The sequence below is a fragment of the Sebastes umbrosus genome, chromosome 16 (genome assembly GCF_015220745.1).
Source record: "Sebastes umbrosus isolate fSebUmb1 chromosome 16, fSebUmb1.pri, whole genome shotgun sequence".
Classification (NCBI taxonomy): Eukaryota; Metazoa; Chordata; class Actinopteri; order Perciformes; family Sebastidae; genus Sebastes; species Sebastes umbrosus.
Window position 1 is genome coordinate 4,643,521 of NC_051284.1, and position 19,080 is coordinate 4,662,600.

The 19,080-nt window shown below is 42.4% G+C and overlaps 1 protein-coding gene across 1 annotated transcript in view; it reads left to right on the forward strand.

Annotated features, from left to right (window-relative positions):
- adck1 (aarF domain containing kinase 1) overlaps nucleotides 1-10,942 on the forward strand; it is a 78,295-nt gene extending 67,353 nt beyond the window's left edge. The window contains exons 10-11 of the mRNA XM_037747113.1: nucleotides 7,589-7,782; nucleotides 10,129-10,942. Coding sequence (XP_037603041.1) covers nucleotides 7,589-7,782; nucleotides 10,129-10,288 — 354 coding nt within the window. The 3' untranslated portion in view covers nucleotides 10,289-10,942. The remainder of the gene's footprint in view (nucleotides 1-7,588; nucleotides 7,783-10,128) is intronic.
- The last annotated feature ends 8,138 nt before the right edge of the window (nucleotides 10,943-19,080 follow it).

A 19,080-nucleotide genomic window follows, 5' to 3' on the forward strand; every position in this document is an offset into this window, starting at 1 on the left:
TCCTGATGTCTTGGTGCCTGATACCACAGCATACCTTCGGAGGTCTAGTGGAGTCCATGCCTCGATGGGTCAGGGCTGTTTTGGCGGCAAAATGGGGACCTACTCAGTATTAGGCAGGTGGTCACAATGTTATGGCTGATTGGTGTATGAGTGACAGTATGTCTAGAGATGCCATCCAGCTAGTACAATGACTTGACAGTTAATTCAAAGGCTTTTTACTACGGCTCGTCGGACACCTTCTCACTTTCTCCTCCAACCTCAAAATTGACCACCTAGTAGTCAACAGGTGTATGTTTGTTAATGTCCTGAGTACAGTTGCATTAGCCCCGCTCTGCAGAGTAAAACCGGCGTCGGTGATAGCAGATCTATCTTCCTCTCCCTCTGTCGCTGCCCACCATTTTCTAATGTCTGTTGGCTGCTGTATGAAATTATCCTGCAGACTCTCTAATACACTGGGGAGAAAAGAAAAATCACCGGCACAGAGCCCCCCCCCCCCCATACCCCACCGACTGCATTCCCTTTGCCTTTTGCACGGCCTATTTATCGCACCACTCACAATACAATATGTCCTTATTGAAGCTTTCAGATGCAAATGAGAGCACTGTCGCCTCCTCTGTGTCCTGCTGACAGCTGTGAGGCCCGCTAACCAACCTCCTGTAATTGCTAGTAATTGTTATTCCCCAAGCAGGACTCAGCAGAGCACTTCAGAACACCCAGCCCCCTGTCATTTGGACTGGGGAGGCGGGGGGGGGGGGGGGTTTATGTCTTTACCCTGGTAACTATTGGTTTTGATTTTTTTTTAAGTAAATAGAGAAGACATGGAGAGGTGGGAAGTAACTTGGGGGGGGGGGTTACTAATGATTCAAGGACAATAAGGGAGGAAGGATTTGTGCTACTACCTCATCTCCTACATGGGCAACTGTTCTGCATCAGCTAATTATGTTTACCAGCCAGCTTTACTTCCTGGTTTTTGGTTAACGTTCTTTCTCAAACAGAGCATGGGGAAGTGGTTAATAGTCAGATGTAATTCATCACCATGGTAACCAGACTGCATCATTTTTCAACCCAGTTTAGATGAATTTACTGTTCATCTATCTAACTATCAGACCACAAATGAGACCAGAATTATCTCAACACGCCGACTCTCTCTCTCACTCGCTCTCTTCTTCACCGTCTCCTCCTGGCGAGGCTGCTGCTGCACCGAGGCGCCGCACCGCCGCATGCCGGCCATAGCGCACCGGAAGACGGATAGACATGTTGCAGAGGTCCGCTGTTTGAAATGCAGTTTTCGGGATGTTTTGGAGGTGCACCGTCCACCAGCACCGGCCGCTCTCTCCTCAGCTCCAGCACTGACACCGCACCGGGCTGCACTGTGATTTGTTTATTTCTCTAACGGGACTTTGCTCTAGTTTAGGCTGAAAGTTGTGCACTTCCTGTCGTTAGGACCTGTTAGAGGCCGGCAAACCTCCGGTATCGGCTGCTTTCTGTTAATTTATCTCCTAGAGGAGACAAAACAGTAAAGAAGAGAGCGAAAGAGAGAGACAGTCAGTGTGTTGTGTTGATTCTGACGGTGGGATTTTGTGTAATTCACTGCGTTGACTGAACCCGTTTACCACACACACAAATTTCATGGTGAAAATAAACACACTAAACTAAGGTAGAGGAATCTAAAAATAAAATGAAAACCCTCAGTTAGCTAATGCAACAAATTGGGCTACTTAACTAAACATAACTAGTTAACTACACCTAACTAGCTAACTACATCCGAGTGCACCTGCAGCTTGGAGGATGACCTTTCACCTGCAGCTTCTACTATAGTCATATGTCATATTCACATTTTAGCAACAACCTTCTTTTTTTTTTTTTTTTTTTTTTAATTTTAGCACAAAATTAAGTTATTTGTCAAAAAAAATTGGCAAACAGTGAAGCTAATCAACTTAGTCAGGAAATGATTCAATAAAATATGGAATATCATAGAAATGCCAAAATACACTGGAGGGGGCTTTAAGGGCTCAATGCTCAATGCCTATACAGGAAGTAGTGTCACATTTATATTGAGCCATTTACAGTAAGACCCAAGCCATGGCTGGAGGATGAATCCAGTACATATATATATATATATATATATATTTATATTTATATTTATATACATATATATTTATATTTATATATCTATATATAGATATATATATAGATATGTAAATACATAATACATGATATATAATGTCCAATACCACTGAAGAAAAAGCCGCCGATACGGGCAGACTATTGTGCCAACGGTGCGGGACACACTGCAAAAAGTGGTGGCCTGAAACTGGTGTGTCAGAAAGCATCACCTTCTCGCTAGAAATGCTAAGTCAATAACTGTTTTCCTCTGGTCTCATGTAAATTGTTCCTCCATCAATAATATTACAAGGCTCATATGATGTCTGCAACGTGGGCGCTGATTGACAGCTGTGATTGGCAGGTGGCTCACCTGTCGCTCTCTCTCCGGCTTCAGGACTTGCACTGGCTGGGTCTTTCTGAGCAACTAGATGCTGTTTGTTTGTTCACATCACTTCCTGTGGGCAGGAGACAGAGAGCAGAGAGCGAGTTTATCTGTGTCAGGATGTTGACTAGCTGTCTGTCTCTCTGTGTGCTTGCCTGTCAGCTCTCTGTTTATCTGGACTGACAGCTCTGACAATGCTGACACACACACACTCACACTATTCATATACAGGGCTATGGAAAAGTTTGCACGCATTGTTGTTTTAAAAAATAAACTTCAAATGAAATTATTGGATTTTTATTAATAAAATGTAAATACTTGACAAATAATGGGCTTCGTTTAGGAGGCGATATAAGAACACATTTTTGTTCAGATTCACGATTTGTTCTTATTTTGTTAGTACCCATTGATTTCTGGGATTCACCAATCTTTTCTTATTTTTGCTCTTCTCTTTGGTAAGAGAATATTTTTGAGGAGTGGTCGAGAGCACTCTCAAACATCTAGTTTTCACCGCCCACTCTTTGTTTGTTCAACGCAAGGAAACTACGGTTAGTTTAACAAAAATAAACTCACAAAATGTCAATTAAGGAACTATTCTTACAACTTATCAGAAAAATTCAAATGTACACCTTCTGAATTCATGTTTCTGTCGTACACCGAACTAAGACGGGCTGAATTGTCTTGTTAACTCGTAAACGCACTTCATTCAAACTGGACAGAAACAAAATGAAACCATTAGTCCATTATGTTTCCATTGTTCCAACAGTCAGGAACTCGGGTTTGTCGAAATGAATCCTTAACTCCCCAAGTTAAGATGAAAATATGCCGGCTCTACATGCTGTTTTTCTCTGCCGTGCAGCGGCCCGCTGAGCAGCAGCTCATTTCTGCTCATTTCTGCATCTTCAGGATGCTGGAGAAGGTCTCCGGCACACCTCTGTCTCAGTGAGGAGGAAAACTTTCATACATAGTAACACACACACGGCTCGCGCTCTCTGGGTTGCGTCGGCAACAGCATCTGACAAAAACTGCCCACGCATCACAGCAGAAAAATCTGTTTCTGTTGGCATCGGAGGGCAATTTGAGCAAAGGCTCCACCAGTCGATGTTTGCTCTCGACAGCTCAGGTTCTGGAGGGTCCCCACTCGCCGTATCCTCCCCGCTGCAGCAGCAGCAGCCTCGAGTGGCCTCTCTCCGGCTCAATATCTGAGGCAGCCAAAACACTGTAAAATCTACACTGTAAAAAATCCTCGTCCATGACACCCCAGTGCATTTTCACTGGTGGAAACCAAACACAAGTGAAGAGAACAAGGACGTTTTTGAGCGGCATTGCGCCCCATAGCTGCCAGAAGTACCAAGTTTTTCGGTCAATATAGCTCAAACTGAAGAATGTAATGCTTTAATCAGCACTCATTGGACATCCACATAAAAAGCATAAAAATCTCTTTTAAAATAAGTACGTAAACTAAGTAAAATACGCACGTAAACAAAATAACCGAAGCACAGAAAACACGTCACAAACGTCGACTTCAAAATAAGTCAACGACACTCTGGGACATGACCAGCGGCCTCCTGGTTGAAAGTCCTGTGTGTGTTGGACCCGTCCACCTCTCCTCCCACCCGCCATGAGCAGTCTCTCTCACTTTATATTCTACATCACCATCTCTGAGCGGACGATACGTTAACATTACAGTCAATACAGACCACATGCCGTACAAATGACACGCCAAAAGCAAGAACGGCATTCAGTGCGATTCGGGCCGGAAAAAATAGATGAAACTGCTCTGAGTTGTGGATGATAAAAGAGGTATTTCTCCATTCTTTCCAATTAGCTTGTAATTTCACCGTTGTTGGGTTCTCTCCTGTAATGTCCTGTACTTGTAGAGACTGCACACCTCCTGATTTTACTTTCTGTCTAAAGATCGCTAAATGACTGTTTGTAAGCTTGCAGTCCACTTTGTTCCATGACTAATAGTGTTGATGTGCAGCAGGGAGAGGCCTTTGAAGCAGAGTAGAGCAGGACACCAAGCAGCCATCTTCAACATCAAAGAGACCAAGTAGTTATCATGGAGGCAGACGTCATCCCTCCGTCTCTCCTCTGTCTCTGTCTCTCCTTTTTCTTCTTCATCATTTACACTATGTCGTCATTTCTGCAGTACTATTCTCGTTTTAATCCCCTCATCCTTCACCTGGACTACTTTGGCTGCAATTTGTGGCGTTCAGACACGCCTTGTAGCCCACGCACACGGCAATGAGCGCTACATCTCTGCTTCACAATGTAGACATGTTCACGTCTGACAGAAAAACATACAAATACGCAAATCAAATATGCTGGACATATGGCAATACATACTCTACATACTGTATACTCATTCATGCTTCTTCCTGTAGCCCTACATGCCCATATATGGATCCCCCGACAAGCTAGCATGACATGGTTGTTAGAAGAGGTGGAGCGTGAGCGTGTGCGATAGCACCTGAAAGATGGTGACGAGAGGTTAACGTCACGCTGCCGTAAAGTGGTATCAGTGCCGTTATATCGGAGCTGTTTTGTGAGTACGAGGACATGAGCACAGCATCAGACCCGATACATACCCGGTGCATCCCTAGTTGTTAGTCACTAACAGGACCACCAAGATGGCAGCATGTCTCTACCGGTCTCTTCGTCTGTGTGACTGTTCTAGTGCGACTGAGTGATATCTGTTATATCTGGAAAATTACCGATCAATTCTGCAAGTTGTTCAGAAAATACCACCGCTCTACATGTTTCGGTTCAAACTTGTATCTTATTATAAAGTGTGGTTTACAGATTCTGGAGGACCCGGATGCTTACCCTTACACACCATCGCTCTTTGTACAGTATGTAGGATGGTCTGCCTCGTCCACCCGTAGACTGAACCACTGGCATATTCTTATTTATAAGGCTATTCTTGGTCTGCTTCCATCTTACCATTTTACGGACCTACATCCTTCAAAAAAGCACGGGAAGTTACCGTCTTCGCTCCCAGGACTTAATCCTACTAACTGTCCCCAAAGTCCACACTGAACTGGGGAAAAAGGGCGTTCAGTATGCTGCTCCCTCTTCTTGGAATCAGCTACAAAATGACCTGAATCTTGGAGAGCTGGTCTCACTGAATGTCTTTAAAGTGCTTCTAAAAGACTTGGAATTAAGGCACATCTGGCTGCAGATGTTTTGAATGCTGATGAATGTTTTTTTGATACCTTTTGATTCTGTAATTTGCTGTGTCTTCGTTTTCAATTGTTGTGTTTGTTTTATGTCTGCAACCGTGTAACTGTGCTGCAGCCTATCTCGGCCAGGACACTCTTGGAAAAGAGATTTTTAATCTCAATGAGCAGTGGTCAGGTATTTTATTTAGGGCTGCTATGACAGAAAGGGACAAAGCTTCTGCTAATGCAGCCCTCCTCCATTTCAAAGTCTTGTATCTGTGGCCAGACGGCAGCGATGTGAAGTGTAATTTGCTATGATGAGTGCTGTGGCTCCGTTGTTGAGGTCTGGGAGTTCAGATAGGGAGGCTAATGATTTTTGGAGTCAGTAGGTCTGACACTGTTAAGCTCAGCGTAGTGAAGTAACAACAGGAGGTGTTGGGCAACAGACAGTACTCTGAGTTTACGGATGAGTCCAAGGTGCTCATTACTCTTTGTTCAATTATTCTGTATCTGATTAAAAACCCACACTTTCCTTCTTAAAACGTGGAACTATACTAAAAGGTTTCAGTCAGTTTCTACCTGGATGTTTGCGTATGTTCCTATCAAGACATTAGATAGACATGGCAACATGGCCGTCCACATGGGCAACTATAACTTTACGATCTTAAAAACACTTCTGGCACAGCATGTTTTTCACATTATTTTTTGCCTGGTTCCAGACCTCATCACCACCTGTCACCACCCACATCTCTGATGTGTTCAGTGATTAATAGGACTGGTGTTGTGCTCATTGACCACCGTTCCCCTGGTTGGAAAAAACAACCATGCAATCAGAGCTTTGTAGCCAAACAAAAATAACCAAAGAGCCAGTCATCTCATCTGATTATCAGGCAAATTGTACATTTAAAAGTTTCCTGTGCGTGTTCCCCACCTTGTTAGCTAGAATTATGACTCACATGCTAATAATAAAAATAATAAAAGCAAACAATATATTGTCCTGCCCTAATGGACCTAGAAGAGAAGGTGGGCTGCATCCACCCAGAAGAGATCTAGTCAGTCAAAATCTGTGAACACATCAGTAGGCTACATAATCTAACCAGTTAAGAGACTATTTAAAGGTCCCATATTGTAAAAAGTGAGATTTTCATGTCTTTTATATTATAAAGCAGGTTTAAGTGCTATATAAATACTGTGAAAGTATCAAAACGCTGAATCCACAGGGAAATACACACAGCCCGTATTCAGAAACTGTGCGTTTGAAACAAGCCGTCAGGATTTCTGTCCATTTGTGATGTCACCAATCTACAATATTTCGACAATTTCACCTTTTTAAACATAAACATTCTAAATGTGTCCCAGTTTATTTCCTGTTGCAGTGTATGTGAATGACATCAGCTGACAGGAAGTAAACTTTGACCCAAGCTGTTGCCTAGCAACGCAATTCCGTTGCCGCTCCGTTGAAATGCACTAAAACGGAGCGTTTCTGACAGAGGGTGAATACAGGTATATTCAGACAGACAGTATGAGAAGAATAATGTGTTGTTTGAACAAGGCCCCTCAGATCCTCCAGTTCTTCTCTTCTAGTTGTTGCACAAAACAAGCTTCCAGAGGAACTGAAACATAAACTAAAAACCCATCTATTTAGTCTGGCTTTTATGTAGTGTTTTTTAATTTTATGGTTTCATTGTTTATACTTATTTTATTATAGTGTTTATTTTACTGTATTTTATTTAATCAACATTTTATTGCTGATCATTATCTCTTTTATTCTCTTTTATTGTATTAATATTTCATTATTTTAATACAATCTGCTTATTTTGTGTAGTTTCATAATTTATATTTATTTATTTTTATTCCTTGTATTTTATTTATCTTTTATTATCTTGTCTGATTGATTGATTGATTGATTGGTCTTCCTGTCTGTCTCCCTCGGCAGGACGTTGAGATACGGACCAACGCAGCGCTATACCTTCCCCAGATCAGCCAGCTGTTGAATCGAGTGCCCCGGCAGATGCTGCTGCTGCTGAAGACCAATGACCTACTGAGGGGCATCGAGACCACCTTACAGACCAGAGCCTCTTCCTCGTCCTTCATCAACATGTCCCGCTGCTGCATACGGGCCATGGCCAGGTCAGAAACATTGTACACTGTTTATTTTTTATCTTCATGAGACATTTCGTCATGCTCTGAATTCACACCAGTGAGTCATCTGTTTAGGCTGCATAGATTGTGACTTCAAGTACAAATCCAAATGCAGACTGGCTACCAGATGGCATTGTTAGAAGCAAAGATCGGTGCACTTTTCAGTTGCTACATGACATTTTATTTGTATTTGGAGTCTGCACATTGTTAGTCTAGGACAGGGGTCTGCAACCTTTATTTTCATACTATTAAGATTTTTTTTCTCTTAAAGTTATGACTTTATTCTCGTAAAGTTATGACTTTATTCTCGTAATGTTATGACTTTATTCTCGTAAAGTTATGACTTTATTCTCGTAATGTTATGACTTTATTCTCGTAATGTTATGACTTTATTCTCGTAAAGTTATGACTTTATTCTCGTAAAGTTATGACTTTATTCTCTAAATCTCAGATGTTTTTCCCTCAATGTGGCTGTAATACTCCGTAATTCATTTGCACTTTGTCCCTCACTGCATTAGACTTATATACTATATATTTAGAATATAAACTGTGTTACTTTCATCACAACGCTCAAATGTTTTGCGGCTCCAGACAGATTTTTTTTTTTTCTTTACCTAAAATGTCTCTTTTGATAGTAAAGGTTGCTGACCCCTGTGCTACAGTTATAGAGACAGTCCATTAAATGACTGTCCATAGTAAAACATCAAACCTACACACGACTCCTGGAGGAGCTGTGAATAATACTGTATGCTTCAGTTTCTGAGATGTATGCACACATAGTGGAATGGTGACACCGGCAGAACTAAACACAAACTAAGCTGACAAGTAAGTAGCTTTGGAAGAGAAATTGAAATTTGCCACTATAGGTAGGGAGAGAGGGGACATGTGGGCTGTCACTTCAGCTCTCAGCTGATGGCTGAAGGACAGGGCTCTGGACGCACACCCACCTACACACACACACACACACGCACACACACTCTGCTGACAGTGGTAGAGCTTGTCTGAATAAGCACATCTTATAAAATATTAACCAACTGTAGTGCCATGGGTAGTAATGTAATACAGGAACCAGGAGATCCTGCAGTGTTACCTCATTCCCACACCTCAACTCCAGGATTGTATAGGAGAATCTTTTCTACAACTCACACGGTGTCCATGTGCTGTCAGCGGTAGGAACCAACCTTTTTCCTTATGTCCTTGATATTCAATGCAAGATAAAGTTGATCATGTCAAGTCAAGTAAATTTTATTTGTTATCCCAAAATCACAAATCACAAATTTGCCTCAGGGGGCTTGACAACCTGTACAGGATACGACACCCTCTGTCCTTTACAGTACGATCGGATAAGGAAAAACTCAACCAAAAAAAATCCTTTTAACGGAAAAAAATGGAAGAAACCTCAGGAAGAGCAACAGAGGAGGGATTCCTCTTCCAGGATGGACAGACGTGCAATAGATGTCGTGTGTTCAGAGTAACAACGTGATGAAAAATACAACATAGACAATCCATATGACAAAATATAATACATATAATGTGAACATATGTGAGAAGGTGGATCCAGGAGGATGTCAAGCAGCTTCCCGGCGTTGCCAAATAGATAGAGCCAGAGCAACACGACCTCCTCTCCACGCCAACCAGATAGAGCCCTAGCAACACGACCTCCTCTCCACGCCAGATAGATAGAGCCAGAGCAAAACGACCTCCTCTCCACGCCAGATAGATAGAGCCCTAGCAACACAACCTCCTCTCCACACCGAATAGATAGAGCCAGAGCAACACAACCTCCTCTCCACGCCAACCAGATAGACCTTGAGCAACATGTTAATGGAGAGATGTCAGAGCGAGGGGGCTGCCCCTGACAGGCACCCCGAGCCGTTGGGGGTTTGGTGCCTTGCTCAAGGGCACCTCGGCAGTGCCCAAGAGGCAAACTCGCATCTCTCCAGCTACCAGTTCACACTTTGACAACCCTCCGGTTCCCAAGACAAGTACCTACTGACTGAGCTACTCCCGCCCCCATGTTGAACACAGTCCCCCCCTCAGGCGCACAGAACACAGCATACTGTAGCATATGCAACTTTGCCTTCCTGTCTCCCGCATGGGGTGGAGGACAAAATCATCTGAAAGAACTCCTTAAGTTCTTCGGAACAAAGGAAGGGTTCAATCTGAGAGTAGCCCTGATGCGGTCACCACGAAGCGTCAAGCAAGCATAGACCCCAGCGCCTGCATGGCGGTCAACGCCGTCTTCTCAGCTTTTACAGAATTGAAAAAAAAAATGCTTGATGATTCAACCCAATTGTGTCTGACCTGTGACCCTGTTCCTTCTCTGGCTGTCAGGCACAAGAGGAGTACGGCTCAGTCCAGGAGGAAGCATCTACAGATCACACTGGCAGAGTGGCTCGGCCTGTGGAGACTCAACATGTATGAACTGGCAATGTGGCTGAAGAGCTCCACGTTGGGACATTGGCTCACTGCTCTGCTGGGGTTCCTGCATTGAGACACCTGTGGACACATCTGGACATCCCACTGGGACATTAACAACATGCTGGAACTGTTGGCTCTCAAGGGGACTTATAATACACTGCATGTTAACAGTCTGAATAATGTGCTCTCACACACACACACACACATACACACTTATGTTAATGATACAAGCTGTACCTCTATGGACAGATACAAGGACACAACATACTGATGTGTCTTTGTGTCAGTCGGCAGTATTGAGATATTCTTTTTTATTGTATTTCATTTACTCAAGATAAATGCTATTTGTTTTACTCTCATTTACCATAAACTTGAAATTGACATGGACAATTGTCTTGTGTATAATTATGTACGGTACATTACCTGTGCTCACTGAGTGTATGTGGAGATGCTGCAGAGAAGTACTGGGCGGATAAAGTTAGTTAGTTTGTCAAGAAATAGTTCCATACTCTTGTTCGTTTGTGTCAAAGCTCTGATTTATTTTTAATTTATATTTGCTGTAGTAGAAAATGACCTGTAGTCCTTGTTAAGATGGTGACACGCTATACCATTTCTATTGTCTTATTTCATCCATCCACTTCCTGTGAGCTGGAATACACACGCGGAACAAAACTGTTTGGAATGTTTCATCATTTCATAGTGAATCAATTAAAAGGATGCAAAAAAATAGTAGAATTCAAGTGTACAATGTCATTTATTGCACTCCTGTTTTACTTCTCTTTATGTACTGTATCTGCTGACATGTTCCAGGAGGTAATGACACTTTGACAAAGTTTCCTCACTAAGAAGGGACACTCTACTTGTAACCACGCTGTATAAAGCATATATATAATGTATGCTAAATGCCAAAACAGAATAGTTGAATACATAGTGTGTACTTAATCTGTATGTAGTGTGGAATTGTACTGTAGCAGAAAGGAAGGAAGAAGAATGAGACATGATAAACAGTCAGGTCTCGGTCCAGCTCCAGGGGAGTCCGGGGGCATCCTCCCCTCACGAGATTTTTTACGGCACCCACCAGCACTATTTTTCAAGCCGTTGATAATAGAACGCTAAAAATGTGAACATCATTTGGGAAAAACACGATAGTTGCCTCGTGTCTAATTGTTCTCCATCTGTCTTCATCAATCTGAAACCAGAACACAACTAATGTTGAGGATGACTCTTTTTCACTCCTGAAAAACACCTAAAAAGAGGCAAACCTTGTATTTTTAAGTTACATTATATACACTACATACTGTAGGTAGGGTAGGAATGTGGTGTTGACAGCATTACTAGCCTTGAAACCTATTTTTGTCATTTCTTTCTACTTCCCCAGTAATTTTTATCCACTCATTTGTTGGTCCAATCAGAGAGACTGATGGGAAATTACATAAAGTTGAGCTGTTTTAGAAACCTAAAAGGATTCAAGCACCTCCCCACCGGTAGGTGTGATAAAGTCCCTTAACACAGAAGTATAAAATGAATTCATCTTAAGAGGCTACAACCACACTATTGGCTCTGTGAGACTGGACTGAAGGACGTTGGACGTTACACACTGGGGGCGTTTTTTTGTGTGATTAATTCACACGTCAATATATTTATTTTGATCTGTCTATATCGTGAGTACTTTCACAGAGAATGTGAACATTCTGAAAAGAGGTCGATTTTTCTGAGCGAATAAAAGCAATCAACCGATCACGTTGTGCGGAATGGACATTTTCAATACAAACATTATTATACAACAACACAGAGGCAAGACGGCAAACTTTGTTATTCCTTTCAACTTTCAGCGCAGACCAGATCCACTCCTTCTGATCTTACCTTTCACAATAAAAGCTCTATATATATATATATATATATATATATATATACACTCACCGGCCACTTTATTAGGTACACCTTGCTAGTATCGGGTGGTCTTCTGCTGCTGTAGCCCATCTGCTTCAAGGTTGGACGTGTTGTGCGTTCAGAGATGGTATTCTGCATACCTTGGTTGTAACGAGTGGTTATTTGAGTTACTGTTGCCTTACTATCATCTCGAACCACTCTGCCCATTCTCCTCTGACCTCTGACATCAACAAAGCATTTTCGTCCACACAACTGCCGCTCACTGGATATTTTCTCTTTTTCGGACCATTCTCTGTAAACCCTAGAGATGGTTGTGCATGGAAATCCCAGTAGATCAGCAGTTTTTGAAATACTCAGACCAGCCCGTCTGGCACCAACAACCATGCCACGTTCAAAGTCACTTAAATCCCCTTTCTTCCCCATTCTGATGCTCGATTTGAACTTCAGCAAGTCGTCTTCACCACGTCTAGATGCCTAAATGCATTGAGTTACTGCCATGTGATTGGCTGATTAGCTATTTGTGTTAACAAGAAATTGAACAGGTGTGCCCAATAAAATGTCCGGTGAGTGTATATAACCTACAGAGAAAGCTATACAACAGTTTAGCTCAGACAGACGTCCAGACGCTGCTCTGGGTCAGGAGGATCCTAGTAGCTGGTCCTCTGCCTGCGTCAATCTATTCAAACCTTTTATTGAAAAAGTTTTGCAAATATGCAAAGCTGCCAGTATGAATAGTTTTGATGCAAAATATTGACAGGCAAGTATTTCATATTTTGGTATTGTTTATTGGTCACAGCCCCGGTGTGTGTCTAGCTAACAGATAACAGTATGCTAACATGATCGCAATGACAACGTCAACATGCTATAATGTTTACCATGCTCTACCTTTTAGATTAGCTGTGAGCTTGATTACAATATATTAAGTTTTTGGGGGGAATTTGATCAAAATGTAATGGACACATTTTGACCTGATGATGGCAGAGAGAGGAAAAGCCAAAGCTATTACAGTTCATCCTGAGGGAAACATTTTAATGTGAAGAAGGCAGAAATTATAATTACAGTTTTTATACTCCTAGAAGAAAGGTGTGTGTGTGTGTGTATTGCACAAACTTCTATTTCAGTCTGTTGCCATCCCAAGATTTCCCCAAACTACTCAGTGTGATAAAGAAGCTCAGCGATTGGTCGAGGCAGCACGTGACATCAGATTGTCTCAACCTCCGGAGACTCTAAACATAGACAAGATGAAATAAATGGCTTTTAACTTGTCTTCTTTCATTTTTCAGACTCTGAATATCAGCCTCACACGCTATAATCCCTGCAGCAGCCAATCTCGCAGACTCACACTCACTACTCAGGCTGCTGATAATTTGCCTCTCTGTGCAGTTCATCCAGCCAAAGTGCATAATTGCAAAAATGTCCAAAAGGAGGAAAAGTATTTCTCAACCACAAGTTGGCTACATCCAAGCCAGTGTAATAGGTATTTTAACAGGACAGTGGCTGTTCTTATTTGCAATGCCCCGTCAGGTGAATTGAAATTAGTTTCAGTTTTGTTGGCGTATCCTCAACATGTCGGGGACACATTTTCTACAGCCATGCTGTGAATCTGTGAATGTGGGTTTGACCGGGGTTGCACAAGCTATACATGCACACCCAAAACACACACACTGTTGCTAATTTCTTCCACCTGTTCTGGTGATTAAATATACATTTTCACCATCATCAAAACACAACCTGCTTCCACTGATTCCCGGAGTGTTTTCTCAGCACGGTGTGTGTGTGTGTGTGTGTGTGTGTGTGTGTGTGTTAGCCACAGGAGGACCATCCATCTCTATCACACACAGCCGCCCAGGTCTGCCATGGCTAATAAGAGCTCTCTCTGTCCCTCTCCTCCTCCTCTCACAGAAAGAGTGAACTCTTTGACAACCTTTCTCTGTGGAAGTGGTCTGGAGGAGGATGAAAGGTCAAACACTCGCATGTTAAAGTCAAAAGTATCTTCAGAAAATGTGTTAAGACAAACATTTTCTGCCAGTGAATCCCCGCTCTAGTGTGCCCAATAATGGGCAAGTCAAGTCAAACTTTATTTACAGTATATAGCACATTTTAAAAACAACCGCAGTTAACCAAGGAGCTGACACATAATGTGCACAGAATAGCAGTTAAAGAGTTGCAGAACAACAGAAGATAAACTTAATCAAACACCAGCGAGAAGAGGTGAGTCTCCATTCTGAGCCGTTTTAACCCCCTGTTAGTTTAGAAGCTCCACAAACTGCTGGGACAGCTAGCTATAGCGCCTGCCGGGGTCGCGACCTCTCCAGCCAAGCGGTCACTCTCACAGAGCGCTATGAGCTGGAGCTCTCTCAAGAGACCGGTCTGGAGACTAGGGTCTTTTTATTTCCTTATTGACAGATAGTTTTGTTTAAATATCACAACACAAATGTCCATTATTAATAAACAGGAACCTGTGTTTATCTGCCTTTTTGGAGTTGAAAAGCTCCACAATCGCCCGTGGGCGTAGCTCGCTCGCCAGCCGGGCACTGATGCTCACAGACAGGCCACAGAGCAGCAGAGTGGCGAGGGAAAGAGCTGCCTCTGACGGGGCAGAGAGATACCTGCTGAGACAACATGACCCTTTTTAATATTACTCTAATATCTGCCGGGAAAAAATGTATGATTGATGCTGTGATTCCAAATATTTTAGACACAAAAATATGTTTTTCCAGCCCGGTAGATTAATGTTCACAATAAATGTGTATTGATAGCAAACAGCTGGAGATACAGTGTCTGCTTTGGGTAGAAAAACTACAAAGTCTCCATTTTGGTCATTAAATTTGTAAAAAAACAACTTTGAAGCAGTCTCGGTGAGTAAATCTGCGTGTTGGAGAAAGATCCTGGTGGCCTGCTCTGCAGCGTGGGCGACAGCGGTGTCATTGTACCTCTTTTCCACTGTGCTCCAGGTAAAAAAATGAGGTGTCACAGTCGATTGGCCCACGCTGTTCACAACAGCGCACAGACCTCACTCGCCGCTGAGGTAAGTACAGGGTAAGTGTTTCCTTTCTGTCTCTTTCCCTCTGGCTTTTCTCCTTTTTTCTTCACCCGACACAACGTTCACTCACTTCGGCCTCTTGGTAATATGTTATTCGTTACACTGAAGTTGATATTTTCCTCTAATTAAAAATCCAATGTGCCCATCACTGTGGACCGCCCACGGCATGATAAATGTGATGCAGCTTGTTTGATATGAAGTTTGTCGTAGAATTAATCAATGAGACACTTGCTGTCAATCGGAGGAGGCTATCTGAATTGATTCCAAAGCCACATTTTAGTCCACTTATGTCCATCTATTTAAAAATCTAAAGCTTTCATCAATGTTTATTGATGTGTGCCATGCGAGCAGGTCTAATAATGGCAGTGACTGTCCCTCCTTGTGTCTCTGTCTGTCTGTCTTTCTGTCTGTCCAACACTTTGTTTTTTGGACTTGATTTTTCTTGAAACTTAATATTGTTGGTGACCTGCTGACCTCTTCAATTTTACACATTACAGTTAAGATAAATTAAAAATCACTGTATTTCAGTACATATTTGCATAAAATGTCATAGTGCCATTTACTTGAATAAGAAAATTTGCTTAAAGAATTGCAAATTTACACAATAACTACAAGTCACCATATCTGAAAATATCCTACGTCAAAATCATCTACACATTTGCATAAGAGCTGTCAACATATTTACAAAATAAGAAGACATACATTTGCTATCCTTTTAGCAAATATTGGCATAAGAAATCGTACTATTTGTCGCCCTGACGTCTGTGGACATGAAATCCTGATTGAGAGACTGGTGCTGACCCGTCTGGAGGACATCACAGGCCCCCCCTGCTGGAACCCCGGCAAAATGAGGCATCCTTGCCACGGAGCCGTCGTTTTAATATGATGTGTTGCACAGCTGCATCAGCTGTTCATCTCTGTTTATGTTCTCTGTCAGATGAATATAACAGTGTTCATGACAATGTATATATTATTAGCGTGTATAAGCTTTACTAATAACTGTACCTCCACTCATTAAATCCCTCTATGTCTTTATAGGTGTAGTCCCAGGGCAATTTGTTCTGCCCCTGAGTGCCATTGTGGCTGGTTTCCTGGTCTACTACCAGTTTCCTGGTGGTTCTGCTCAGAATAAATATGTTTTGGTTAATATTTACATGTTCAGTTCAATATACACATACAGTAAGTTGTGTCACTTTAAATAGGTTGGTTGCAGTGTACTTGGTGAGCATGTGGTTTACTTTGAGTACAACCTATAGTGTTTAATTTTATTACATGTAATTGGTTGTTTATGTGTCATGTCACTTTACCTGGTTGTGATTGGCTGTGGGGCGGGACTAGAGAGGAGCAGGTGGTCCAGCGAGAGAAGTGAGGGAGCGGCGCAATGGAGGAGTTGGAGAGAAGCTAGTGGAAGAAAAGAGATGTAGTAATTAGACATTTATGGTTTAAAGTGTGTTTCTAAGTTATAGTGCTGTAAAAACTAGAGCCTAGGACTGCAAGCCAGTGAAACGCCGAATGTATACGTTGCCAGTAGTTAAGTGGCTATCAACACAGTAGCTGATATTGCGCCGTTAGCCTTTCCAGCTAACTAGCCAAGCTAACTACCGCTGAAGGACACTCTGGACTGCCCAGATAGCGCTCCAGGTGACCTGGATAAAAGCCTGGTAGATCCAATGGCAACGCGGGAGAAAGAACATTTCACCTGTTGCACTGCCACGGTCAGCTATCAGCCTTTCTAGCTAACTAGCCTAGCTAGCTACCCGGAGGACATTGAGGACTGCCCATATAGCGCTCCAGGTGACCTGGATAAAAGCCTGGTAGCTCCTCTGGCAACGCGGGAGAAAGAAGGTTTCACCCATCGGACTGCCATGGTCAGCTATCAGCCTTTCTAGCTGTTTGCACTACTCTTGGAGGTGCAACATTAGGACTCTGTGATACAAACTCTGCTATGCTAACGTGAGTACTCAGCTTCTATTTGGCTGTTAGAGCGAAACGGTCTCAACTGTTTTTGGCCACCACGTTCCCAAGCATCGACCAGGCCTGCAACGGGGTTGTTTTCATTAATGGTCCTTTCCTGTTTGCCGGCTTGTGTGTGAGAGAGTGTGTGTGTGTGTGTGAGAGTGTGTGTGTGTGTGTGTGAGAGTGTGTGTGTGGGCCCACCAGGTTATTTTTGGTGAAAGTAAAAGAAATCATAAGAGTTCATTGCATATCCTTTGGTACTGCTTTATGTTATTTTGGGCTAGACCAAGTACATTAAAGGGTGACATATATGCTAGTGACCCCAGAAGGTTAAAGGAACATAGAAGATTGACTTGGGTTAATACTGACTTGTTTATCTCTGTGAAAGGTCAAAGTACTATTTTCTTGGTATACTATTATTGAGAGTATTGTGAACCTTTTTTATTTTACATATTTTTGATATCATTCCCTTTTAGTTAATAAATTGAGTAAATTGTTGGGGACATATTTGTTATGTGATTTTTATTAGGTATAAACATAACCACAGTGCAGTCATATATATAGGGAGGAAATAATTATGGGTTTTTAAAAAAAGCAACAACAGGAATAAGGGTTTAACTAAAGCCAACCTGGGAATTAAGTTTTATGAACACAGGGTGCTACCTTTATAAAAAGGTGCAGAAAGCGAGCAACAAACAGGAGACTTCAGGAGACTCCTTGATTGTCATCGGCCTTATCCTGGACGGTGATGAGTATGCATAACGACTTCAGAAGGAGCCCCCCAATACTGCCCCCATCAACCATCCATCCATCCATCTGCAACCGCTTATCCCGTTAGGGGTTGCGGGGGGGCTGGAGCCGATCCCAGCCGACATTGGGCGAAGGCAGGGTACACCGTGGAAACCTTCAGGTTTCTGGCTCTTTCCGACGTCTCATCACCCCCGTCTCACCAAATGTATGAATGACACTGCAATTTTTAGGTTATTTAGAGTGCAATAACACCGCCGTTCTTGCTTTTGCTTCTTTCACTGCTTTATATTGGAGTCCAATAGAGGGCGGCGCCTGTGTGAGGTAGAACAAAGTTTCCACCCCGCTCATCAATAAAGTATTTCTGATTCTGATTCTGTAAGGCTCCATCATCAGACTCTGAGCTGTTGATCATCATACAGAGCAGACACAACGGACTGACTGAAATACACATGTGAAGACGCATTGTAGCCGGGCTCACAACACTTTGACCGTATGCTTTAATTCGGTACTGTGCATGATCGAGTGTTGTCGCACATGCAGCGCTAAATCATTATTGACTTTGTCATGGTGTGAATCTGCAGTGGGAGGCTGTCTGAACGCTGTGGAGAAAGGTTTGATATAATGCCATTAACCTGCTCTGACCGGAGCATTATCCCTTTTCACAGCTGGCTCATGATTTTGATCCGTTTTAAAACCAAAAATCCTCTTTGGTTTGGAAAATGAGCGTTGAATCCATTTTGTATACAGTTCTTTGAAAGAAGTGATTTTACATCTAGGAGTTTCTTTTGATTTTCAACTAGATAACGAATAGCTATAGGAAGATGTCACAGTGGTTTAGCTGAATTCCATAACTGAAGATGAAGCATTTATAAAAAGTCACAAACAAATTGTAATCTTCCTCTGAATGGGGCTAAGGCAGCAGCAGGTTAGGGTGTGGGGCCTCCCTCTGTGCCTCTTGACATATTGAGGCTATCCATAAAAGAGGAATTTGTTCTAGAGCTTCCAAAGAAAAGCAAGGGTGAATCATTGGGAAAAAATCCCATTATTTCTTGAAATGGCAGCCTTCAACAGAGAGTATGGAATCACAGAGGATGCAGAAGACACCACAGGCTGAGGGTGTTGTCTATATGGATACTTTATCTGGGAGATTCTGAAGCATCGAAGCCTGAATGACTACACCTGTTTTCTTTTTGGCTAAACAAATAAGATCTAATATAAGGGGAGTA